Genomic DNA, 27,943 nt, shown 5'->3' with positions numbered 1-27,943 from the left:
AAAAGCTGTAGAATGACTTCTTAAGCTTGTGCCAGGGCCTGCGATGCGCGTGGTCGTCATCGCTGTCGTCGCCGAACATACTGTGGAAGAGCAAACGGTGTATGGCGTTCCGATCCGGTATTCTGGTTTTGACCCAGCGGCGTATCTCGGAACACCAGCGGCATAGCCCAGGGTTGCCATACCGCAGACCCCGGCGCTGTTGGTCGTCGACTATCGCCTCGAGGACCCGTCGGTCGGGCGTCCTTGGGGTGCGCCGCGTGTCTGGTTCTAATGTTGACCGCGGGAACCTTACTCTGACCGGGTTCTGACCCCGGACGGAGATCGGTAAGAGTGTAGGGGAGTCGTTTAGTGCGGTAGGGCCCTAAACCATCCTTGGCCTCGTAGTCTGCTCCCAAGTTCTGCAGATCGTCAAGTACCACATACCCCGCGCGCTCCCTAGGCGCGGGGAACTCGTAGGAGGTTTGGCCCCCGGCCCGAAAAAAGGGCGTATTGCATACGTGAATTTCAAATCTGGTACGCTGATGCAATTGAGGCTTCCATGTAATGTCTCAAAGTAAACAACGACAATTATGTAGTGATTATAAATTATCTGTGGTATCTTTTTACTTATCACTTTATATGAGTAAACGATATTCATTTAAGACAATAAATCCTAAAACAACAACAAAAACAGTGTTATTGGTAGGTACCTTTGATTTCCTAAGGCGTGTCAAAATTATTAGGCAATCCTTTTTTGTTGAAAACCCCAAAAAAGTCTCAAATCATCATTTCAAAATATTTATTTAAAATCGTCAAAACATCGTTATGTAAACTAGTAAAATAAGTACAAAATAGGTACTAAAGTACACAGTCAGTATTCCTTAAAAACTATTCGTATCGGCTTGATTAGGAAACAGCTTACTCTACTAAAGCTAATTGACTAGACGTAGCAGTCGAGTTTAGAATGGAGAATTCATTCCCAGTTTGGTTCCGAAATCGAGGCGGGCGCGGCGTTGATTCCGTTTGTCTGCCCTGAAAAAAAAAACCAGTTCTATAGAGATTTAAATTATGGAGGGTAGAGGTAAGGATAACCGTCTCTGTGTGTAAAAAGTGTCCGTTAAAATCTGCTAAATAAGGGTGGCGCTACAGTAGCAACCGGGTAAATTTAAAAAAAAGGCGCTGAAAGTTATTACAATAAGATAGATAAATAAAAAAGGACGAAAGAACTGTAAGCACTACAAAATCACAAAAAGTATTTTATTTAAAGCTGATAAGAAAATCCAATCGATGTCTCCACCTTTTACCACAGCAATAATTTTAGGTTATAGGACGAAATTAGTTTGGACTACGTAAATATGTGAGGTATTGTGTATTGCACTGTCACTAACTACTCTAGTCATTAAATATATGAAATTTCCTAACTCAGCATACTTCAATCAGTTAACAACTGCTCAATTCATATCATACCCTGCGCCTATTCTGGCGCCATTCTGGAAGATTTTTGAACAGGTAGTTAGAAAGTGGGACACTTTTTCAAGCTTCTCCCATATGAGACGGCTTTTCTTACCTCTACCCTCTATAGTTTAAATTACTGTGGAGTCTGTGCTTATATAGAGCGTGTGTGGTATTATGTGGTGATAATTATTAATAAGACACGACAGTTTGCAACCTGTTTATTGTGCGACGACTCGACACAGACTGTCAAAGCTAAGACCGCTACATTACGATTAGCATAAATTTTATATTACAGCGTGACGTCATCCGTCAAACCGGGTTTGCTTGGAGAATTTATTTATTGTTCTACCGTCCACTGGAGCAGAGTTCTCATTTAGAATAAGTGTCCGGGGAGCATTTTTGTCACGGCTCAGCAATTAACTTCTCTTTTGTGTTTCCCAAAATATCAGTGTGCTTAGCACGAGTTTTTTAACGTTCTCGATAGCGTAAAAGTTAACTCAAATTTGTATGCAGTTGGAACAGCGCCCCTAGCGGCAAACGTAGGCAAAAATTCCAACTCCATACGAATCGGAATGAACTTTTACGCTATCGAGAACGTTAAAAAGCTCGCACTAAACACACAGTTGCTACACCTCGAGAATAATTAATAATTTAATGAACCGAAACACAATTTAGTGGAAGAGTCAAGAATAAGCCGGGAGAACACTTTTTTTATTGCTTAGATGTGTGGACGAACTCACAGGCCACCTGGTGTTAAGTGGTTACTGGACTCTATACATATCTACAACGTAAATGCGCCACCCACCTTGAGATATAAGTTCTAAGGTCTCAGTATAGTTACAACGGCTGCTCCACCCTTCGACTGCTTCACGGCAGAAATAGGCAGGGTGGTGGTGTCTACCCGTGCGGTCCTACCGCTAGTAAAAACGTGTACGTCAACGTGGGCACTGACTTGATCTCCTGCCACTTGATGAGCTCGTTGAGCCCGAGCACGAGCAGCAGCGAGGCGGCGTACGCGAGCAGCAGCGGCCACGGCACGCGGTACCGCAGCGCGCACACCGACCAGCGCGCGCACGACCCGTACGTGCCGCTCAGCATCACGCCGCTGAACGCGCACTGGACTACCAGCCTGCGGGAGTGCGGAGCGGTGAGTGTGTGGCCGGTATGTAGCCATATGTGTGTGTGTCGCTTACGACATTTTCAAGATAAGCTTGCATATATACATGAAGATCTTCCCTTTGTCGTATATCTGCAAAAGCTTTTTTTGAAGTGAAACTTCTAATGCGACTTCCAACAAGGTTGCGTTAAACGTTTAACGCTGCCATAGAATAGAATTTAGAAGTCGTCGTGGCCTAAAGGATAAGACGTCCGGTGCATTCGTATCTAGCGATGCACTGGTGTTCGAATCACGCAAGCAGGAACCAATTATTCTAATGAAATACGTACTTAACAAATGTTCACGATTGACTTCCACGGTGAAGGAATAACATCGTGTAATAAAAATCAAAACCCGCAAAATTATAATTTACGTAATTACTGGTGGTATGGCCTCTTGTGAGTCCGCACGGGTAGGCACCACCCCTCTGCCTATTTCTGCCGCGAAGCAGTAATACGTTTCGGTTTGAAGGGCGGGACAGCCCTTGTATTTATATTGAGACCTTAGAACTCATATCTCAAGGTGGGTGGCGGCTTTTACGTTGTAGATGTCTATGGGCTCCGGTAAACCCTTGACACCAGGTGGGCTGTAAACTCGTCCACACATCTAAGCAATAACAATAAAAATAAAGAATAGAAAGAGACAGAGCGCGAGTGAATACGCGGCACTCGAACGCACCCGTGTAGTTATACCTGTTACAGGCTAGCGCGAGCGTTAGCAACGAGTAGCGTCCCATATTTTAATGAAGTATTTAAGAATTATATTTATTTTTCTATCTATAATTTAAAAAATATATATAATATAAATGTTAAAGGTGTCGCATCTCTTATACACAGCATTTCCTATTACAAGAGAAATCTGATTTAAGGATGAAAAATGAAGAAAATCACAATACTACAGATTGAAAAAGAAGTTTCACTTCATTCACGTGCACCAAGTTGCACGCGCACCGTTTTTTATTGCCTTGATGGGTGGACGAGCTCACGGCCCACCTGATGTTAAGTGGTTACCGGAACCCTGTAGACATCTACAACGTAAAAGCCGCCACCCACCTTGAGATATGAGTCCTAAGGTCTGAACATACCTAGTCTTGCCATAAATACTGAAACAAAGGAAAAAACAAAAATTTCTATTGCAAATAACATTTATTACTTTTACAGTGTGTTAGTTTAATACATAAATATAAAACAATTTAAAGTATAAAAAGCTTATTCGAAGTGGTCTCCATTGGCTGTGCAATACAGTCCTTTAAACGTTGAGGCCAGTTATCAATAGAAGCACGCACTCTTTCCATGGGGAAATTTTTCACTGCCAATCGTACGGATTGTTTTAGAGACTCCAAATTATCTTGGCGTCTAGAGCAAGCCGTACTCTCTAACTGACCATAAATCATAATCCAGCGGATTAAGATCGGGACTAGACGACGGCCAGTCTTTAGCTCTGATGAAGTCCGAAACGTTCGTTTCCAACCAAGACTGCGTAGACCGAGCTTTATGACCTGGCGCCGAGTCTTGCTGGAAGGACCATTCTTGATTATTGAACATGATGTTGTTAAGGGGCTTCATTAGCTTCTCAAGAATGGTATCTTGATACACTTGTGCCAATGTTTTGATACTTTTTTCACAAAAGTATGGCTGTCATTCCTTCATAGCTAATACCCCACCAAACCATCACTGAAGTCGGATAGTGCCCACGTTGCACTCTGTCGACTAATTGGGAAGCTTCCTTAGAGCTTTGAGCATAAATACGGTCATTTTGTTTTTTAAAATGTTGCTCAATTGTAAAAATTTTCTCATCCGTAAACAAATTTTTTCTATGACCTCCCTTTGCGTACCGCTTCAGTAGTTGTTTTGATTTTACCACCCTATTCTCTTTTAAATTATCAGTTAAGAAATGACCAGTACGTCTCTTATAGGCTGCAAGTCCTAAGTCATCTTTTAAAATAGGTACGCGACATGGTTCTAGGTGCTATCTTCATCTCCCGAGATAAAATATTTTGCTTTCGGACAGGATTTCTTCGAATTCTTTCCATTACTGCTTTGACCACCTTTTTCGTACGAACACTCCGTGGACGACCAGATCTTTTTCTGTCACAAACAGAGGAGGTCTAATTGCACCTATTAATAGCCCGGTACACAAACATTTTACTAATAGAAAGCGTATGGAGAGTTTTAAAAATTGCATTTGGCTCCATACTTACTTTGTGTAATGCAATCACAGCGATTCGGTTCTCTTTATCACCCCACTCCATTTTAATATGGCAAAATATTGTACAATGTATTGGCGCCATAATGAGAAAACTCAATGAACAATCATATAAAAATGACAGATTCCAAATTCAAATGTTATATTTTGTTTATTCTTAATTGTAACAGTATTTATGGCCAGACCTTCGATCATCAATGATTGATTCATCCGACCGATTTCGGCCATGGCGACCACTTTGACTCCTATCCGTCGATTTGGCGCTCGTGCGCTCGAAGATGGCTTATATAGCCTATCTTCGCGGCAAAACTCCTTGCACATTGAGGGCACGTAAGCACGCCGTTCTTATAATTCATCAATAGTAACTAGATAAAGGGACACGTACAAAATTAAAGCAAAAGCTGTCCGCGTGAATATACACATAAATAGCTACATTCATTTACTAACAAACGGAGAAAAAAGTTTTGAAACAGTTTTAAGTTCAAACTAATTACAACTATGGCACTTTGTAATAAAGTCACAAATCTCCAAAACATTATCTAATACTTACGATCATTCGTCACATAAAATGAGCAAAGTAATAAATTACTGACTGTCACTTACAAATAAAAAAACATATGTGTTCGATTCGAACCCAGCGACCTCGTGGCAGCCTAGGGCTACGGAAACCAGCACGAGGTGCGCGTCAAACATGTGCCGCGATTCGCGGCGCCGTATGTACTATTTTAACAAAATATCATGCAATCACTCACCGGAACCGATGCCTTCGTCTTCTCACGCCGTATCACTTAGGGAGAAGGGTATGGGGCAGGAATGGATAAGGATTAGCGATGATACACAACTTTAGCGTAGACCGTCAATATACAGGTACCGTCCCGTTCGAGAAGCAAGACAAAGTGACAGATGTCAAATCGCGACGGCACCGTCAAATCGCGACCCGTGTTGCCGTGGTAAGAATTCAAAAACTAACGGATTGGTTTCGAACAGTCACCCGCCCGGACAGGTCCCCTACCTGTCCCTAATCAACTGGCAGCCGGGACAACGTTGTGACCGCTCGTTTGAGAACCGAGTCCCCGACCAGAACCTCTGCAGACCGAGGGGTCCCATCCTTACCGGGAAACAGATTAACAATGCGCCCCCTACGCCAACGCAGTGGCGGCAGGTTAGCATCCTTAACCAACACAAGGTCACCGACGTGAGGGGGACTGGTTCTATCCGTCCACTTAAAGCGCTGCTGGAGCAGATGTAAATACTCAAGGGACCAACGTTTCCAGAAATCTTGGGACATCTGCTGCAACATCTGGTATCGCCTCAACCGTCCAGGCTTGATATCCGAGAGGGGATACTCCGGCAACGCATTGAGTGGCTGTCCTATCAAGAAATGGCCTGGAGTTAACGACTCCAAGTCATTCGGGTCTGAACTGAGCGGGCACAACGGCCGTGAATTAAGTACCGCTTCAATTTTACAAAATACCGTAGTTAACTCCTCAAAGGTGAGCGAGGTTTGCCCTATCACGCGCATCAAGTGAGTCTTAGCCGATTTTACTACTGCCTCGAAAATTCCACCCCAGTGGGGGCATCCTGGAGGACTGAAGGTCCACCGAATACCGCGACGAGAGAGGGCCGTTTCAATATCCACCTGGTTATTGTTCAAGAAATTTACTACATCCCGCAAGTAACGGTCCGCACCTACAAAATTCGTGCCGTTATCGGAGCGTATCAATTCGGGTAAGCCTCGACGGGACACAAATCTATCCAAGCTCGCAATAAAGGCTTCAGTTGTAAGGTCGGCAACAACTTCAAGATGTACAGCTTTGGTTGAAAGGCAGACAAAGACGCACAGATAAGCCTTAATTAACCTAACATTCCGCAAACGTGAAGCCTTGATCATGAAAGGCCCAGCGAAGTCCGTACCAACTCCAGAAAACGGCCTCATCTTCTTCACTCTGTCTGGAGGCAGATCTCCCATCTGAGGCTGCATCGTAGACGCCTTAAGCCGATAACAGGGTAAACACCGGAAAAGGACGCTCCGAACCGTACGACGCCCTGACAGAATCCAAAATTCCCTCTGGAGGGATGCCAACAACGCATTGCAACCGGAATGCGAATTTGCGATGTGGCGATCCATCACCAACAGGTCAACTAACTGGCTCTTCTTGGGAAGTAAAAGAGGATGGCGCGCCGAATAAGGTAAATTTGAGTTACTTAATCTACCTCCCACTCGAATCAACCCCTGGCCGTCTACAAAGGGGCTAAGACGAGCGATAGCTCCACGAAGCTTAGGGCGCTCAGTCCTTAGCGCCTTCAATTCTGAATGAAAGCTGGTGGCTTGCACAACTTCAATTAATTTCAGCAGCGCCTTCTTCCGCTCGATGGGACACACAACAGGTGTCATATTGCGTTGAGACACCGACAAACGACAATTCCGAATAAACCTCAAAATCCAGGCGGTAACCTTAACCAGCTTGTCCAAGGAGCTATAACGGTTGATGAGCAGATCCAAATCCAACCCCTGAATCACTCCTCGATCCTCGAACTGCGCCGGTGCAGCCACGAGACCTGGAGGAACTTCTATGCGAGAGGGAGGCCACTGAGAAGCCTTCATGGTGAGCCACTGGGGACCCCACCATAACTGATGATCAACTATTTCCGATGCTAAGCATCCCCGAGAAGCGCAGTCCGCCGGATTGAGCTCACCAGGCACGTGTCTCCAGGTTAGAGGGACCTCAGAACCTTGAATCTGGGAGACACGGTTGGCCACGAAAACTTCAAGTGTATGAACCGAAGCCTTCAACCAGCACAACACTATCTGGCTGTCTGTCCAAGCATACACAGTGTTTTCTAAATCAATAACCGACCGTAAACTAGTAGCTGTATGGTTTAACAACCTAGTCAACAGAGCGGCACCAGACAACTCGAGCTTCGGAATCGTCATGCGTGTCCGAAGCGGAGCGACCTTACTCTTCGCTAACACCAACCGTATATCAACCCTTCCAGTTGAAGAAACCGTTCGCAAGTATACCGCAGCTGCGAATCCACGTTCCGAGGCATCCGAAAACCCGTGCAGAGACGCCTTGTATTTGCCCGCAGGAACCAGCTTCCGAGGTATTGACACGTGGTTAATATCAGGAAGAGACGAGAAAAAGTTCAACCAATCCTTCAATAGGTCACCAGCAATCCCCTCGTCCCATGACAGGTTAGCAGACCACAGTCGCTGCATGAAGCACTTCAAGAGAAAAGTGACAGGAGCGATCCAACCGTTTGGATCGAAGGTTCGAGCAATTGTGGAAAGCACCGTTCGCTTAGACCATACCTTTGGATTTTCCAACTCCACCCGATAGGTAAATTCGTCTTGAATCGGACGATATTGTATCCCTAGGACCGACAGCATGTTAGGGTTATCGACATTCTCGAAAAGATGGGGATCCTGTTGAAACTCCGTTGGCAAACCAGTCAACAACTCAGGACAGTTAGACAGCCATTTTCTCAACTCGTACCCGCCCCTGCTCAAAAGGCGGATCAGTTCATCCTTGCGTGATAAGGCCTCTTCGACACTGTCGGCGCCCGTACATACGTCATCGACATATAGGTCCCGTTCCAAAATGTCCGCAGCACGAGGGTAGTGCAACCGTTCCCTCACTGCCAGCTCCCGCAAAGAACGAACCGCCAAATATGGACTCGACCGCAACCCGTAAGTGTTCGTGTTCAGTTCATAAATTTTTATGGGCTCATCTGAGCTTTCACGCCAGAGAATGAGTTGATACCGCCTATCCTCCGGATGAATCACCGTTTGCCTGAACATCATACGGATGTCTGCCACGAAAACGATCTGGTGCCGGCGGAAGCTCGTCAGTATGTCTGAAATGTCCCGGTTCAGCTTTGGACCCGAATGGAGACACTGATTTAACGAGACGCCGGAGGAGGTCGTGACCGAACCGTCAAACACGACCCTAATTTTCCCGTTAGGAGTTTTCAAAACCGCATGATGAGGCAGGAAACAGTGCTCTGTAGCACTCCAATCTACCTTGGAAACCGACATGTGACCTAAGGATTCATACTCCCGCATAAACTCTACATATTTCTGCCGGAACACCGCGTCGCGCCTCATGCGTCTCTCCATTGACAAAAGTCTAGTCTCTGCTGCCTTCCTCGAACTGCCTAGCAGTGGGCGATTCGCCCGAAAAGGAAGTCTTAACAAGAACCGGCCCGAATAGAGACGACCCGTATTATTCTGGTAAAACAGCTCACATTCCTCCTCATCCGGGTTAACTCGATAAGCTGTAGGAGGTTCTTCTAGTTCCCAAAACCGTTGGACTACTTCCGAAAGCGTAGACCCGACCAGAAAATTGTCCGATTTCCTCGCAGCGACCGGCCGGAACGCAGGACCCAACAATACATGCCCTAATTTTGTGTCCATTGCAACCAAACCCTCCGCATGAAGAACGCGCTTCCCAGTCAGGAGCAGCTTCCCTAGTACATCCGCCCCAAGTAGTACGTCTACTGGCCCCGGGGTGTCAAACTTGGGGTCCGCTAGCCGTAAGTCTGAAGTCAATGACCGTATGTAACTGTTTACCTTCACCGGAGGGTGACGACCTATCACCTCAGGCATCACCAAAGCTGAGACTCTAAACTGTAAGCGAGGGTTGGGATTCGATGAGAAAATAAATGAAGTGTGACCGATCACGTCCGAAATTCTAACATTGCCCACTCCACGAATAGAATAAGAAGACTTGTAAATAGGATTGCCCAACCGTACTGCAAGGTTGCTCGACATAATACTGCCCTGTGCGCCGGAATCCAACAGAGCTCGAGCAAACACAGTGTTGCCATCCGAATCCAACACCCGAACAGAAGCGGTAGGAAGTAAAACAGCTTCTGGGGCTGGGGCAACACTGCAGTGAGCGGCAATTTCCTAGCGGGGGCCCGGGTCCCCGCTATCCCGGTCGGCGCGCGACGGAAGGTCGTAGCGTGCCAGCGGATCCCACGCTCCCACATAAGGCCCTCGTTTCCCGTCTCGCCTCATATACCTCCGTGTACGATGGCCAAACGGGCCAAACACTGGAGGGAGTCGCTCCAGCGTCGGCCGCTCCCTCAGCGGAGGGGAAAACCGTACTTCTGAGGGAAGGGGAGACAAGTGAGCAGGGCTACTCGATCCAGCAGGCGAACACGGCCCCGCACGGGGGGACAACGTGGCCACCCCGGCGTAGCTAGTGGGCATCCGCTGGCACCCGCCCGCAGTACCTAACCCGGCTCCTCCCTGCGAAGCTTCTTCCCGAGGGTCCACGCCGCCGAATTGGCGAGGGCTACGACCGGTGCGCTCACCGGTCGGCGAGGCTGGATGACTGCGTCCGGATGACCTCGGAGTGGCGGCAGACTCCAGACACAGGAGGGCATGGTGCCGACCGTCGCAATTAGGGCACAATTGTGGCTGTGGACAGACGCTCGCCGTGTGCGGCCCAAAACAAAAAAAGCACCATCGCCGCTGGGCAACGATGTTGCGTCTACCCCTGATGCGCGTCGACCGGAACCTCGGACAGGCGGCTACGTCGTGCCCGCTCTCATGACAGAAGGCACACCGTGGGCCTCCCACCGCTGCCATGAGCGCAGTCAGTCGTTGAGACGGCCCCCTCTTATCCCCTCCCCCTCCCCTCTGAGCAACCGAAACGGCGTGGCCGGAAGCCGGCACACGCGACCCAGAGGAGGAGGGTGGTGGCATAATCTCGTGTCTGCGACTTTCGGCTTCTAAAAATGCCAGCAGATTGGCCAGGGTAGGCAGTTCGTCCCTACCTGCGTTGTCCTGCTGCTCGAAGCGAGTGAGCACCTCAACCGGCAGCCTACCTGCAACAATATAAAAGAGCAGATATGACCATTGGTCTACTGGTAGACCCAGATTGCCCAAGGCCTTAGTGGCCACCGTAACTGGATTCAGTACCTCGGTTCTGATATCGGACGCCCGAGAAAGTTTGGGTATCGCAAACAGCCTGGCCAGCTGAGCGTCTACCAACCGTCGTTGATTTTGATATCGGTCGAATAGGATCTGGCGTGCGACCGCATAATTGTCGTTGGTGATAGGCAAGTGTGCCACCAATTCACCAGGTTCACCTCGCAGAGCACCCCGAAGCTGAGCCATCTTATAAGAGGCAGTCAAGTCCGACCGACCATGGACCAGGCTGTCAAACAAATTTATAAAGCCGACCCACTCGTTCAGATCACCGTGGAAGATCGGCAGGTCGATGGAGGGGAGGCGTGATATGACGCCTGACGAAGTTCCCGAACCTCCATTACCACCGGAAGGCGACTGCTTCTTAATATCGGCCACCCGTTGCAGAATGGCATCAGCGTACTCCTGACACTGGTCCACGTCAAGACCGATGGCATGGATCACCTCCTTCTCCACTTCGGACCCCAAAGCAACGAGGTCAGACAACCGATCGTACACTACCTCCAACCGTTCGTGCACCTGAGACGCCCTATCGAGCAATGCCGCATCCCTATCCGTTCTGTCAACCAAAGCATGAGCTGATGCGAACCATCGGAGCTCACTAGTCACCTTCCCGCGAATGTAGGACACCGACATGTTACTTGCAGTTTACAACCAGAACAAAAAAAAATCAAAAAAAAATTCAAAAAAAAATCAAAAAAAAAATCAAAAAAAAATCAAAATAAAAATTCAAAACAAAAACAAAGGAATTATTTAAAGGAGTGTACGAGTGAGCCCACCAAAATATTCCTACTCCTAAGTATTTAGGTAACCTAGACCTCACCACTGTACCAAGGACACCCCAACAATAAGAACAAACTTAAAATTAAAAGTTATAAGATAGAAAATTGCTGATACCAGGTTTTGAGTTGTAACTAAACTCAAGCGCACCTGGCCTCTAGACTATAACTAGAAGCTAGTCACCAAACAGGACCCAATCAACAATTTACTATCACAAAGTATTCACACCGTTCAACGGGTAAGTCAAATAACAAAATTAAAATTAAAAATTAATTATATGATAGCAAATTGCTGATAAAAATTTGTGAATTAATTTTCAAACACTGATGGCCTCAGGACTATACCAAAGCCAGTCACCAAGCAGGGCCCACAGTCAGCAATCCACTACCACAAATTCAAACAAGTAATTTAAATTTAGAACAAATTAAAACAAATAACAAAAAATATATATAATAGCAAATTGCTGGTATAAGTTTTGAAATGACACTCATACACCGTTGGCCTCTGGACTATAACTAAGCTAGTCTCCAAACAGGGCCCAACCAGCAATCTACTACTACAAGTTCAACAAGTACTCCAGTTATATTCAATTACAAATGTGTTGCAGCTCAATTATACTAAAATATAAGTAGGAAGTGAGCTACAATCATACACAAATTAATAATAAATTATAAACCCAAACTGTAATAACATTCAGATTGTTACACACAATTATGCTTAAATAGATGTGGTAATCTACTGCTATGATGAGCAGAATTAACATAAATCTGTAGTAATAGTATGAAAATAGCTGACCACTGTAGCAGCTGTGTGCTAGGTCATAAACTCAGCCAGCACAGCTGTCCAACTCACGTACAATTAGTCAGCTATGCGCAGTGGAAGCTAATAAATCAGTCTTACTATTACTAACTATTACTACTCACTAATTTTCTTAACCAGGTGGATAGAAACACACTAAACGACCTGACCTAGGTCAGCAGAATGATAGTTTAAACAGAACCGAACCCTATGCCTACACTACTTCTGCTGACTAGTAACAAAATTAAGTGAGGTTAGACGTAAAAATTTTTACAATTCGTGGTAATTACTATAGATTTCACAAATCTAACCACGCTCTGCTACCAGAAATTGTTCGATTCGAACCCAGCGACCTCGTGGCAGCCTAGGGCTACGGAAACCAGCACGAGGTGCGCGTCAAACATGTGCCGCGATTCGCGGCGCCGTATGTACTATTTTAACAAAATATCATGCAATCACTCACCGGAACCGATGCCTTCGTCTTCTCACGCCGTATCACTTAGGGAGAAGGGTATGGGGCAGGAATGGATAAGGATTAGCGATGATACACAACTTTAGCGTAGACCGTCAATATACAGGTACCGTCCCGTTCGAGAAGCAAGACAAAGTGACAGATGTCAAATCGCGACGGCACCGTCAAATCGCGACCCGTGTTGCCGTGGTAAGAATTCAAAAACTAACGGATTGGTTTCGAACAATATGTTAAACAAATTTTAATGTTAAATCAACCTTAAGTGACAACAAATAAAGTACTTTTTCCCTTTATTGCTCTGAGAACTAACATCGTTTTGTTTTATTTATTTTTGCTTCTTGAAATTTCGTTTTCGGTTTACTACAGGAGGTATAGTAACCGGCAAACTTCTTGAGCAAATGACCTTGACTGCGCAGAACCGAATTTTAGATCACTTTGGTGGTGAGGGTGAGGCGCGACGGCAGGGGAAGTCGTATCGAGCGCGTTATTGGTAGATCAGTCGAACCTTGCGTCCCGCACCGCGCCCTCGTTCCGCTTGCTCCCAAAAGTACGCTTGTGTACAGTGAAAAGTCTATCGTTATTAATCGTTAAGTTATTTGTTATAATTGTTTGTTGACTTTGTTGCCATTGCTATTTGTTGAGTGTTTGTTGATTTTTTATAAAAAATACACTATGCCGCGACAAACTGGTGTAGTATTCAAAAGAAAGGGTAGAAAAATTGTGTACGACGTATATTGCTTCATTATAAAATAGGGGAAGAATGATATGGAAAAAGTAAAACAGACTTCGGAAGCAACAAAAACATCCGTGAGTACTGTTAGGTGCATTATTAGGTGCATTAAGTAGAAAGGCTTCGAAAATTTTTAAAAAGATATATTTTAATGGCTCGGTATGAAGTTTACGACGGATTATGAAAAAGCTAGGCTTCAGATGGAAAAAAAATAGAAAATTATCGGAAGCTGGTAATTGACAAAAGTTACATTCGATTACTACGAATCGAATATCTTCAAAAAATAATTAATTATAGACAAAAAAGTAGACCGAACCGACCGAGTTGTAAACTACACCGATGAGCCCTATGTCGACTCATCACGATGATAGCGACTCTGGTAATGAAAACAGTGATGATGATGGTCAAGATTATGATAACAAAAAAAATTTAAAAAAACCAGCTTCGCTTCAACTGAACCAAGACCTGGCAACAGCTATAGTTTTGACTTAATAGAAGGAATATCTATTTTACCCCAAGATTAAATTATTACAACTATTAACCTATATTTTTTGTTGATGTTCTAATAAATATATAAATAAATACATATGTTGATTTTAATAATTTAATTGCATTATGACGCAGAGTAAATAATGTTTTTGCACGTGAGTGTACCATGCGCGAACTTACCCCCACTACGTCGACAAATGCTCAAGAAGTTTGCCGGCTATTATAAGGGAGTCGCGTTGAACACTAAAATAATTTATTAATGAATAAAAGCAAAAGTTTAGTTGTTTACTTTTTATGTTTTGGAAATTTATGTTTGTTAGTATCTATACTTTTTTTATTTTATTAGCGTTACGTTTTTGTGTAATATATATTTTTATAGTATATTTTTATGTTTTCGCGACCAGTGCACATAATAAAACAACGTTTAAACGGTTTCAAGCGCGATATTTTTATTACAATGTTTCGGCCACGTTTCAGTAGCCGTGAGCACGAAAGGCAAAGATGTCCAGTGTCAATGAGCGGAGATCTTAGCTGGCTTATAAAAGTCATCTCTTGTTTCTCTGGCGACAATCGAGATCCATTCCGCACACGTGATTGCTAGTAAAGCTAAAATAAAAAAGGAAAGCTAAGTATCTAATGAGAGTCCAACAAACAGACACAAAAGCAGCATTAACCAATTTTAACCAACTAATTTTGAAGTACTTCTAACAAATTTTAAAAAATTATTAAAACACAAATCTACTCCGTGCGTTTACTGTTCTGTTAAACAAACGTTTGTCCATTTGTTGGCCGAGCCTTGGCCAACATTTGTAGCGGTGGCTAAAAATCGGTATTTTTTTTCAAAATTTAATATTATTTATTAGTTTAAAGCTTAAAATATAGTTAATACTTCATGTACTTACCGAAAGTAAGATACTCCAGCCGTTAAATTGCTTTTTCGGGCATTATTTTTGCAACTTTTGAATACACACTGCGGCATGTGAGACGGGCTGACATTGGCTGTGTTTGAAGTGAACTAAACAAAATAAGAGCTCACATTTCAAGTGAGCTGTTATTTGACGAGACGGATTTTCTGCACCGACCGTGTATCTAGTTACTATTGTTGATCGAAGGGCCAGACTAAGTAGTTACAACGGCTGCCTCACCCTTTAAACCGAAACGCATTACTGCTTCACGGCACAAATAGGGCAGGGTGGTGGTACCTACTCGTGTGGACTCACAAGACGTCCTACCACTAGTGATTACGCAAATTATATTTTTTTGTGGATTTGATTTTTATTACACGATGTTATTCCTTCGCCGTGGAAGTCAATCGTGAACATTTGTTAAATACGTATTTCATTAGAATAATTGGTACCCGCCTGCGGGATTCGAGCACCGGTGCATCGCTACATACGAATGCACCCGACGTCTTATCCTTTAGGCCACGACGACTCGTTGACATTGTGTTGAATTATTTAAGTATGTAACTCACAGAACGACAACAGTGATGGTCCACGCCCGATTGGTCCAGAAGCCACGTTGCCATATCGACGAGTAGCGATGGACGAATGATAATGAGATCACAACTGCAAACCAACACGATATTGTAGAGATGATAATATTCAAAACACGAACTCGAGTTTCGGATAAAATAAGAGATTTTAATCAAAAACACGTTTATAATCAACATTCATCGTACTAACGATGTCCTTATTCTAAAATGAACCTCACACTGTTAAATGCCATTTATTAATTGCGTTAGAAAAAGTTGCTTGTCTCCGGTGAAGATTAATGAAGTTTCAAGGGCGCTTAGGACCGCTATTTGAAAAAAAATTAAGAAAGAAGAAAGAAAAGAAAAAGTGTGTGTGTGTGTGCAAGTCACACACGGTAGAAGTGAAATTTATAAATAAGATATAGATATACTAACTATCCTACTAGACAGGAGCATACATATTGACAATGTTTAGTAGACGATAGTGGGGATGCTACGAAGAGTCGCAGAGGCGGAACGTCTAATGTGTTCTATCTCATTCTCTCGCCGGCTGAATCCTATACATTTATGTGTTTGTGTCTCTATGGACTTATTATTTCGTTTCATCGAGTTTGAAATCACGATTCTAAAGAAGTTTCACTTCAAAAAACCACTTACTTAAATGCAAAGTTATCAAAGCGAGCACGATATGTTGGGTCAAATAGAATCCGTCGTAGAAGTCGTCGCCCCAGCCGTGCCAGCTCCTCGCGGTGAGGTCGTGGCTGGGCGGGAACGCGCCCACGTTCACCGGGTACACGATCCAGCACGACGTCGCGTTGGTGGCGACCGCGATCTGCTCGCAGAAGCTGCGCAGCGTCAGCCCGTACAGCACGAGGATGGAGACGGCGGCCGGCACGAACTTGCACGCGTAGCACCAGAACACGAACACCGCCATCTGTCGACAGCGGCGAGACAACGTGTCGTGTACTGAAGACGTATCGAGTCGCTTGAATGGGGCTCTGCTGCGCTAGGTGTGTTCACAAGCGAGACGAGTCCCGAGCTCGGTATGTTTAATGCGAGTTTTTTAACGCTCTCGATAGCGAAAAGTTAACCCAAATTTGAATGGAGTTGGAACAGCGCCCCTAGCGGCAAACGTAGCCAAACATTCCAACTGCATAAAAATAGTGGTGGCAAGACCTCTTGTGAGTCCACACGGATAGGTACCATCACCCCGTCTATTTCTGCCGTGAAGGGCGGGGCAGCCGTTGGAACTATACTGAGACGTTAGGACTTATAACTGAAGGTGGGTGGCGGCATTTATGTTATAGATGTCACTGGGCCCCGGTAACTACTTTGCTCGTTCAAGCATCTAAGCAATAAATAAATAAAAAATAGGCGCGAGATAGAGTGCGACGATCCATCACCACATACGTGCTGGCGGATATTTAGCATCGTTGTGCAGTACCTTGAGGTTCAGCTGATGGTCAGGCCTGGTGGCGGCGCGCTGGGACAGCGCGGGGTGCGGGGGAGCGAGGGCGAGCGCGCCCGCCACGTGCGGCACCGACACGAGCCCGCACCACGCCGCGCCGCCCACGCTCAGCGCCAGCGGCAAGAACCCGCACAGGGAACCTGTCTAAATACTATCTATTTTTAGAGTTTACTGGTGGCAGAACCTCTTGTGAGTCCGCACGGGTACCTGATACCACCACCCCGCCTATTTCTGCCGTGAAGCAGTAATGCGTTTCGGTTTGAAGATCGAGGCAGCCATTGTAACTATACTGAGACCTTGGAACTTAAATCTCAAGGTGGCTAGCGCATTTACGTTGTAGATGTCTATGGGCTCCAGTAACCACTTAACACTAGGCGGGCTGTGAGCTCGAGAAACACAGTGGGCGATGTCTGTGGGTTAATTTACTCGTCGTGCCCTTCGTCGCAAGCGATGGGTTCGACGAGAACGATGACCGGAAAATATCTAAGTGTTGGCTCCTTCATCATTATTTGAAATAAAAATGAAGTTTTTGCTATAAAGTTTACTGGCGTGTTTACAGTAGCGCCCGATAGATGGTGTTTTTACCAATCTGATACTGTCTATGGTTGTGATATAATTTAGATTAGTTTCGTAATAATTTATCTTTAGCACGCGGGAAAAACATATTTGACAATTTTCATTAATAGTTGTACATTGCTAAGTTGTATTTTATTTGTAAGACCTTCGTTTTTTTTTTTTAAATAATACAACATGGTTACCTCATATCTATTTTCAGTTTATTGTTTTGAGCATTACTCATTTTATTTGTAGTTTTCAGTTTAAAACTAACTCAAAATACAATTAAAGACCTGAGTAACAATTCCCATTTATGCAAAAAAAGTTTAGAGCAAGGTTCAAGCATACCTAACACTTCCACTTCATTAAGTATATATATGCAGGTATTTGTAAATAAATGTTTGCCTAATACAGTAATCTCTCCTATAACGCGGTAGATTGGATCAGCGTTATAGCAAAGCGCGTTATACAGGAATACCTATATAACATGTTTTCCTATAAGTCATCAAAATAATTATTGTAATCCCCCCCTATAACGCGGTACCCTTATAACGCGTTTTATATTACGCGATTTCAATCCCCCGTATTACACGGGAATACCCCTACAATGCGTTTTCGTATAAGCGGAACCAATCTGCTGCGTTATAGGGGGATTACTGTATGTGGGAAACACCCCCTTTTTATATATATGGGGGAATGCCCATGTTATACGGGTGTGAGTCCGCACGGGTAAGTACCACCACCCCGCCTATTTCTGCCGTGAAGCAGTAATGCGTTTCGGTTTGAAGGGTGAGGCAGTCTATGTAACTATACTTGAGACCTTAGAACTTATATCTCAAGGTGGGTGGCGCGTTTACGTCATAGATGTCTATGGGCTCCAGTAACTACTTAACACCAGGTGGACTGTGAGTTCGTCCACCCATCTAAGCAATAAAACAAATATATGGGGGATAGAAATCGCATAATATGAAAACGCGTTATAATAGTATCGCGTTATAGGGGGGATTATTGTAACTATTATTATTTTTTACTACCAATACTTTCGTTTCGTTGCGACAAATCACATTAGATATAATACACATTACATAAAACTCAAGACACTTCTATAAAAAGTATTTAGTCGAATACAGAAGTTGATCTAGTTAGTCTAGATGTACAAACACACACTAACCTGTAGCAGGGCTATGAAACAAACGCTACATATCCAGAACTGGGTGCAGTTCCACAGGCACGTCATGAAGTGACGCGACGTCGTTATTAATGTGAACAGTGACAGATCCGATTCCCGCGTCATCTAAGACACAAACGAATATTTTAATTCACAAGAACCCCCTAGGTATATGATGAGCGCGAGGCCTCTCTACATCATCATCATCATCATCATCATCATCATCATCATCATCATCATTATCAGCTCACAGCCGTCCACTGCTGGACATAGGCCTCTCCCAATCCACACCACTGAGCCCGGTCTTCGGCTCTCCTCATCCACTTCTACCGGCTACCGTTGGGAGGTCATCGCACCACCTAGCCAGGGGGCGTCCCACGTTACGCATTATATATTATATAGCAATATTTAATAGTCTATCTTAAAATTATTCTTATTTCTGAGTTCATTACAAGCAAATCGCCAAGCATAGGCCTAGCTAAGCTTTAACAAAGTAAGCAAATAATCATTTTTTAAAGCATTTTTAAAGTAAAATTTATAACATATTTTTTTTCAATACAACACTGTAATAACCCTTTAATGCATTACAACCCATTAATCTTTGTCTATTTAAAGTTTAGTTCAATAAAAACAATAATACGTGTAATAGTAGGAAAGTGAGTCAAAAGGATAAATATTATATTGGACCGTCTAAAAAACTTTCACTTTTTGTACTTACTCCTTTACAATAATTCGTCAAAGGTTGGTTACGCCACTTGTTTTGCAACTAATGGTAGGGCATAGCGGCATGCAAGACATATAATAAATTAGTAGAAACAGTATAAAAATATTATGCATAAACTATAAATAACTATAAAAATTAGTTTATAATGTATTAACTAAGCTAGTGTGGATTGAGAAAAAGAGGTGATAAGAGTGACTTGACCTAGCTTACTCATGCCATTAATATTGACATTGCTAACATTAATAAGGTACCGATTTTATATTTAACATTTTTCGAAAAAAAATTCATGTTGCTCAAACCTGAGATATCTGTGATAAAAACTACTGTTAAGACAGGTAAATTACAACAAATAAAAGCAACTATGTCTAAATAAAGGTAACACTTTTTTTTTATATTTGTATTTATACTGCGTAAAGTTAATAAATATTCAAATATTTAATATGACTAAAGCTTATTTTAAATTTGTAAAGCTCTACTTTCATTATACAAAGGGTAAGCCTCGCTAAGCACAATATGAAGTATAAAGTACACAGTCGATTTTCAAGTGGACGAGGTTACATATCTGGAACTATGGGGAGTAGAGAAAAATGCCTAATATATTTATATGAAATATGAAAACGAAATTAAAAATTAAAATCATTTTCTCGACCTCTAAACTGTTGATTCAAAATAAAAACACCCTGTATTATTTCATAACAGGCAGTGTCCATAATAAAGATAACAATTTGGAAAAATAATAATTATTGCCCTTGTAGGCAATAACAAAACGGCCCACCTCTTGGTGAGTGGTTACCGTCGCCCATAGACTTCAGCAATGCCAGGGGCAGTGCCAAGCCGCTGCCTACTACTGTGATACTAGGCAAACAATAGCAAAGAGTTTATTCTCATCTTAAATGTTATTTACTTCTGAAACCAGTTGAAAACATCACCCTGTATATTCAATTGATTAATTTTCCCAAAAAGTACATAGTGAACTCACCGACAAAGAACAGGGGACCGAATTGAGTGCTCTAGCTAGGTCGATGGGACCGATGCAGGAGTCGGGAATCAAGTACGGTTGCATCTTTTGGCACAGTACCGGATATAGAGGTTCAACCGCGATGCTGGAAATCGTTTATTTATTGTGAGGTTTTATTGGTGCAGTTAGGACCATCCCATCCCATAGACACAGCCCACTGAGTTTCTCGCCGGATCTTCTTACGGATTTTTTGATAAGGCCAGTGTTAACAGGTTGAGCCAATGAGCTCACCTACCTGTCCTTGAGTAGCTGGAATAACCCCTTAGCTTACTAGCGAAGACGTAGGAGAAAAAATCAAAGAGATATTTAATCGAAATCTGAATTAGAAAAATCGGTATTGTACTCTTCGAACCCACACGAATTGCTTCTGGGGTAGGATGCTGGTATCCTAGGCCGAGTTTACTGCATGCCTAACCAGCTGTGGACACTCATGATAGAAATTACAGGTAGGGAAAAAAGGCTTGTATAATAATTGTATCTTCTGATAGAAATCCGAGCGGTCTAGTTATATGGATGTCACTGGCGTTTGTGACCAGCTGTTGTTCATATGAGCATGCGACAGTAATCAATTAAAAACATTTTTCTTAGGGCATTCGGGTTGGAATCTCGAATATTTACAATCGAAATGAAAGTTTTTTTTTTTAAATAAATTTCAAAAATGTTTAGTACCTAGCGTCGGCCTGCATGAAGATTTCCATGTTGAGACAGTTGGCGGCAGAGCCCATCACGCAAACCACCTCGCTGTAATCCTGAATATTTGAACGTTTACTACAATAATCGAAATCAGCACGACAATATAAGTGCTTTAACTAATTACAATTAAGTTGAAGTACAAATTGTCCTTTCAAAGCCACTACCGACCTCTTGGTTCTGATTGATAGAACTTGATTCATTTATCTTTTACCATCATTTCATCTATGATTATCTTGATGTAAGCATGTATGTATAGGTATGATTTTTTTTATTGCCCTTGTAGGCAAACGAGTATCATCACTTGATGGTGAGTGGTTACCGTCGCCCATGGACTTCAGCAATGCCAGGGTCAGAGCCAAGCGGCTGCCTAGCGTTAAGTACTCCCCAGAAACCTCGTTTGAAGAAAGACATGTCATAGAACGTGGAGGGGAACACCGTGGAGGGGAGCTCATTCAAGAGCCGGATGATCGTGACAAAAAGATCTCTGGAAAAGCATTGTGGATGAACGCAGTGGCTCCATGTAGTATGGGTGAACTCTACTCCGGTGGCGGGCGGTGTGATGTACAAAACAAGATGATAGGATCATCTCCAAAAATTCCTCAGAGCAAGAAGTTTCTTTGTTCTCAGTTTCATTGAACTTGAAAATTTGTTCAATCAATTATTACCTTTTCTCTGAGACAGTTTTTACAGTTGTCTTTGAAACAGTACTGTCCACGAACGACAGATGGCGCTAGATTCGCTTCAACAAAAACCTGTATCTTTCGTCACGTTTTTGATAGTCACAGCGTACTGTGACCAGCAACATATTGTGTATGTTTAGTGTTATGGTTCGAGGGTCACGTACGTCGCCTCACCTGCATGATCTGTATCATGAGCTGGACGGAGCGCGCGGTGCAGTCCGTGAACAGCGAGACGAGGAGCGGAACGTTGTCCACTTGCTCGATGTGGGGTCGGATGTTCTCGATGCCGCGGGGCAACTTAGCCTAGATGATGATAAAGTTTTACGTGTACCAACATAAAATCTGTATAGTGTGGGCATGTTTCGAAGAAAACTTATATTGTTTATTGGCTTGAAGCGTGTTGATAAAGGTTAATTGGTTCTCAAACTTTTTATAATGTATTTACATTATAGAGCACCACACTATATAGATTAGTTAGTGAATACAAAAGCTTATGGGCAACGCGGGTGCCGGTGAGACTAAATAGAAATAGCCTCTATCCTATTGTCTAAACGTCATATAGGTTGTAAAAATCCGTGCGTGCGGTCACAACACACGATACCACTAATACTTAAAATACGAAAGTAGGGGAAGGAGAATTAGGTACTGAGGACATTTCAAATATTTATAGGATACATTATTTTCATAGTAATATTTCGTCAGTGCTTCTCAAAGTATTTTTTTTATTTTTTATTGCTTAGATGGATGGATGAGCTCACAGCCCACCTGGTGTTAAGTGGTTACTGGAGCCCATAGACATCTACAACGTTAATGCGCCACCCACCTTGAGATATAAGTCCTAAGGTCTCAAGCATAGTTACAACGGCTGCCCCACCCTTCAAACAGAAACGCATTACTGCTTCATGACAGAAATAGGCAGGGTGGTGGTACATACCCGCGCGGACGCACAAGAGGTCCTACCACCAGTAGATAGTACATTTCAAATATTTATAGGATACATTATACCAAAGTTTGAACATCGCTTTCGTAGTAATATTTCGTCAGTGCTTCTCAAAGTGTTATACCTAGTCAGGTCATAAATTCTGTCACATGTTTAATGTAAAATAATTGAAACAAGTTTATCCATTATGTAACCATTCATATACCAAAATGAACTTAACAAAACGTAAATTCTTATGACACTAAAGTTTATTCAAAATGACCTCCGTGATTTTGAATACAGGCCTTCAATCTGCGCGGCCAGTCGTCTATCGCAGCACGAACGAGGTCCATGTCAATATCGGCGGCTGCCTTAATCAAGGATGTCTTGAGTGACTCCAAATTGGGATGAGGCTTTGAGCACGCCTTTTCCTCCAAGTGTTGCCATATCTTGTAATCTAACGGATTCAAATCTGGACTGGAGGAGGGTCAGTCTTCGTGCCGGATGAAGTCGATTTCACGCGCCGCCAGCCAGTCTTGTGTGCTCTTCGCTCTATGAGCTGGCGCCGAATCTTGTTGGAATACCCAGTGCCTGTTATTGAACATGGTATGAGAAACAGGTTCCACAAGGTTCGTCAGGACTGTATTTTGATACACAACTGCATTCGATTTTACACCTTTCTCACAAAAATGTACCTCTGTTAAGCCCCAATAAGAAACTTCCAACCATACCATGAGCGAGGATGGAAAATGACCTCGTTGGACACGCGGAATACGGTTGCTCGCTTCTTCACTACTGTGTGCGCACACCTTATCATTTTGTTTGTTGTAGCTCTCTTCTACGGTAAAAAATTTTTCATCCGAAAAAAGAATTTCCCGATATTTTTTTCCCGCGTACCGCTTCAACAAAGCGCGGCATCTCTTCAGTCTCAGGTCCATTAGACGAGCATTCAAACGATGTCCTATTTTTCTTCGATATGCCCGAAGCCCTAAGTCTTCATTTAACACCCTTTTCACCGTGGTTCTGCTTAACCCCATCTGCAGGGCCAACAGTTTCTGCTTACGTTTGGGATTTCTTTGAATTCGCGCCTTCACAGCTTTTATCACTGCTGGAGTCCTAACAGACCGAGGGCGACCAGTTCTTGACCTGTCATCTACACTAGAGTCTTCATTGTATCGTTTGATGGTACGATAAACGAATCTTTTGGTTATATAAAAAATTTTCAGTATGTTAAAAATTTGATTTAGCTCGTAACCGCAACGATGCAACGCAATAACTGCAACACGGTCTTCTTTAAGCGTCCACTCCATATTTGTGTAATGAGTAAAATTCTAAAAGTATACATTTTTATTTTCATGAACAATTCGAATTTCGAATTCAATAAACTTTTTTGTGGCCAGCATTCTAAAAGAAAAGTTTTTACTGTGTGACAATACTTATGACCTGACTAGTTATATAACGGCAAGTTAAAAGACGCACCCTATTGCTCATGTCGAAGTTGAGCTGCGCCGAGTGGTCGGTGGAGTCGGTGAGGCAGGACAGCGAGCGGCACGCGTCCACCGGGGACTCTGGCTCCTCGCGCGAGTCCAGAGCCGAGTCCGCCGACGGATGCGTCGTCGCTATGCTGCCACGCTGCATCTGTGCTCATAAATGATGCGGATTCGATTATTATATCTTCTATATACATATATAAAAACGAATTGCTGTTCGTTACTCTCGCTAAAACTCGAGAACGGCTGGACGGATTTGGCTAATTTTGGTCTTGAATTTCTATATATCGACGCTTGAAAGGCAAACGTGACTAAGCGACAATAACTGCTTTGTACATAAATGATAGGCAATAACCATATTCGATGCGCAAAAAAAATTTATTTCTCGGTCTATTAAAATCATTTCAATCCTACAGCTACTAGCCAGATTCTACTACAGCTGGAGTCGTTAAAATAAATTTTGTTTTCGGGTATTTCAACTTTAAATTAGTCTACTGTAAAGTTCACGTATTGTCGCTTAGTCACGTATGCCTTTCAAGCGTCGAATAGGAGATCATTACCTTGATTCCAGTTGTGATGGAGTGCCTCGCCTTCTTGACCTCGTTGTCGAATTTGACGGTAGTGTGATCTAGATTGATCGCTCCCGGCGCCGACATAGACAACGCTTTCGATGTTGCCATACTATTGCTAATGTTCGTTACAAATTTAATGTCATTACTCTTATGCACATTATTTCATGGCGCGTTCAATATCACTGACCATTTACATTTGTAAAAACAAAATCGAATAATGATAAATGCTAAACGAAAAGTATTAGTTAAATATACCTTTTACAAGTTTTACAACTGTGTGTAGTTAATTATAATTTATAACACTATGATTAAGCTCATTTACTTTTAATGACGAATATAAGTTTTATTTTACTTTCGAACGTACCTAGTTCGAGAATTATTATGATAAGCTGCCGTAGCTACTTCCCTATTATATTAATAATGGCATTAGAACTTCTTGCCACCGTCTTGACCATTCCTGCTGCGAAGCAGTAATGCAGCCGTTATACTATACAACTGAGACTAAGAACTCAGGTCTGTGGTTGGATGACGATATTTACCTGGTGATGTCCATGAGCTCTGGTAACACTTTGACATCAGATGGAACGTAAGCTCTTCCACCAATCTATGCAATTTTATTTAAATAAAAATACACATGTTGTAGCAGTTTTCCTACCCATTTTTCGAATTCCTTATTGTTCCTATATTAATTTTCGAAGGTACGTTGCAAGTTGCCCTAACAAAATATAGGCCAGAATAGCCGTTCAATTGATTTAACTGAGCATGTTTTTTATATTGTGGTTTATAGGCACCAGAGCTACAGTTACAAATCATTATCATGTATTAATAACTATATAATTTAAAAAAGAGGATTAAATCTAAATAACAATAATGACCTTATTAACGTTCAGTTAATATGAAGCGTGTGTGAAGCATTAATATCATTTCACAAATCATATTATGAGCATGTATAAATGTCTTGTGTTATTTGATAAGTGTTAAAACAATACACGGTTACTTCATTCGGCAAGAAGCGGCAAACAAAATATTGCGGGAATACAAGTATGTATAGGCATATTTCAATCAATGTGATTTATATAATTTTTTTACATAAACTTTATGTACTTAGCAAGAAACTAAATTAGTTTATGCGCAAATGTAAAATTGAAAGTGTACTCTGAATCTATTATACAAACGCGGCTCACTTTTAATTTTTATTCAAATAAAAATATTTTCTTAATGATGATAAATATCGAGGGTTGAAAGGCTTAAGGGACATTGTTTCAATTTTACAAGAGAGTCAGTTAAAGTTAAGCTTATTGGAAAAAATATCGTAACAAAAAGAACTTCTTCAGCTATTTGAATGGAGTAAACTTAATTGAAGTTCAATTAAAACTGTCGATGCTAATCTATACTAAAATAATATTATAAAGAGGAAAGATTTGCTTGTTTGTTTGTATTGAATAGGCTCCGAAACTACTGAACCGATTTGAAAAATTCTATCACTGTTTGGAAGCTACACTATTCCCGAGTGACGTAGGCTATAATCTTTTTTGAAAAAAATGAGGGCTTCTTACTAAAACTCCAATAATATATATAACCCAAGGTGTAAAAAAATTACCTAAAATATTCTTTATATCGTGTGCCCTGCGAAAACTATTGACGATAGAATAAAATAATGCACTACGACTTTGTAGAACACATTATTATTTACAAAAAGTGTCGCGACAGCATATGTGTAACTATAATAGTTATGCCGCAATAAGCGTTTTTTTATTTTAAAAAATAAAACAACCTCAAATATCGTTGAGATTTTTGTTAAAGACCCGAGCGGAGCCGGAGTGGGCCGCTAATACAAAATAAAACGCACCTTTAATTGCAAAAATAAATGTTGCGATTTGAGCGAAATGTCGCTTATATCAAATAACCTTTTCATCCCTCGATATATGTATATTTAATAGTCTACTGGATCTCGGAATGGCATCTGATTAATTGACGTAAAAAACAATTAAACAATCACTTTAATTGAAATGCGTTAATGAAAGTATGAATGTAGTTAAAATAAACAATTTTGATAACATTTTAAGGTCGCATGCAAGGTATGGTCATTGACAGATAGCGCTTACAGAAATGTACAGGGTTGTAATGTACGCACTGCAGGTTTCGCTAAATCGTAAATAATAAAATGTAATCAAAATAAAATACTAAACTAAGGTATTTAATTACACGTCGCTTGCTTTATATTACGTCTACTTTTAAATTATTCGTAATAAATAACGTTATTTTGGGGGTAAATGACAATGGGAAGATCTTCTACCGAAGTGAAGTGGATGGGTAGACTGATACACTCGGAAATTTTATTTATGAATATTTTTTTTTAATTGGCCTTAACGAGTTTCAGGCATCTGTCTAATATGTTGGGTTCGGCCACCGTCAGTTATTATGAATGTTTCAATCCAATTTACAATTATGTCTATATTTTTAATAGCTAAATGCTGTGGCTAAATGGCTTTACTTGCTAAATTAAGCCAATAGGATAGTCGGTTGATATAGTATTTATTAAAACGAACAGGCTTTAAAGTACTACCAACATATTAAAAAAGTAATTTTAACATCCGACTTGATTAATTAAATTTTGAGAGCTTTTACTGATGGTAGGAATTCTTGTGAGTCTGCACGGGTAGGTAGCACCACCCTGTCTATTTCTGCTGTGAAGCAGTAATGCGTTTTGGTTTGAAAGGACATTGTAACTATAGACAGAACTTAGAACAAGCTCAAGATGGATGGCGGCATTTACGTTGTAGATGTCTATGAGCTCCAGTAACCAATTAATACCCGGTGGGCTGTGAGCTCGTCCACCTATCTAAGCAATAAAAAATAAAGAAGATTTAAATTTTTTGTAAATTCGATGCTCTTTTTCTTTCTCGCATAGAGCAGTTATGTAGCGCGTTCTCTATCTGCCCTAATATGGCACGTTACCTTCTAGTTGAGGGACCGGTGGGCTAAACCGACAGACACTTCGATCTTAAAGGTTCTTTTGTGTCTAAAATGCCTCTGATTTAGTTATTTACTAAACAGACTAATATTTCTTCCCTTTATAGGCTCTGCTTATGGAGTAATAAGTGTTATTAATTTAGCAATAATCAATGACAGGTTTTTTTTTATTGCTTAGATGGGTGGACGAGCTCACAGCCCACC

General features: G+C 42.2%; 2 protein-coding genes and 1 long non-coding RNA gene across 11 annotated transcripts in view; all 3 read right to left on the bottom strand.

Moving 5' to 3' along the window:
- Positions 1-761: 761 nt before the first annotated feature.
- l(2)k05819 (transmembrane protein 94-like protein l(2)k05819) overlaps positions 762-27,943 on the bottom strand; it is a 58,767-nt gene continuing 31,585 nt past the window's right edge. For 3 of the 9 annotated variants that reach the window (XM_089734276.1, XM_089734275.1, XM_089734278.1), the window contains 12 exons: positions 24,755-24,881; positions 24,184-24,342; positions 21,960-22,088; positions 21,082-21,161; positions 20,374-20,497; positions 19,389-19,436; positions 18,674-18,796; positions 16,924-17,091; positions 16,137-16,413; positions 15,480-15,573; positions 2,387-2,563; positions 762-1,011 (listed from right to left, as the gene is read on the bottom strand). In XM_089734276.1, coding sequence (XP_089590402.1) covers positions 939-1,011; positions 2,387-2,563; positions 15,480-15,573; positions 16,137-16,413; positions 16,924-17,091; positions 18,674-18,796; positions 19,389-19,436; positions 20,374-20,497; positions 21,082-21,161; positions 21,960-22,088; positions 24,184-24,342; positions 24,755-24,881 — 1,579 coding nt within the window. In that variant the 3' untranslated portion in view covers positions 762-938. Of the gene's footprint in view, positions 1,012-2,381; positions 2,564-5,547; positions 9,570-15,479; positions 15,574-16,136; positions 16,414-16,923; positions 17,092-18,673; positions 18,797-19,388; positions 19,437-20,373; positions 20,498-21,081; positions 21,162-21,959; positions 22,089-24,183; positions 24,343-24,754; positions 24,882-27,943 lie in introns of those variants that run through there. The other 6 variants (XM_089734277.1, XM_089734280.1, XM_089734281.1 and 3 more) reach the window with 5 other exon arrangements.
- On the bottom strand, positions 9,708-11,372 carry LOC149501089 (uncharacterized). Its single transcript, XM_089734290.1, has one exon. It carries the CDS (start codon positions 11,370-11,372, stop codon positions 9,708-9,710), a length of 1,665 nt encoding a protein of 554 aa, XP_089590416.1.
- On the bottom strand, positions 14,429-15,458 carry LOC149501088 (uncharacterized). Its single transcript, XR_016324482.1, has 2 exons — positions 14,908-15,458; positions 14,429-14,611 (listed from the first exon to the last, which is right to left on the bottom strand). It is a non-coding gene; the product is annotated as an uncharacterized LOC149501088 (long non-coding RNA).

Source organism: Bombyx mandarina, chromosome 17 (genome assembly GCF_030267445.1).
Source record: "Bombyx mandarina strain Sakado chromosome 17, ASM3026744v2".
NCBI classification, from domain to species: Eukaryota; Metazoa; Arthropoda; class Insecta; order Lepidoptera; family Bombycidae; genus Bombyx; species Bombyx mandarina.
This window is presented reverse-complemented; position numbering and strand designations above follow the sequence as displayed.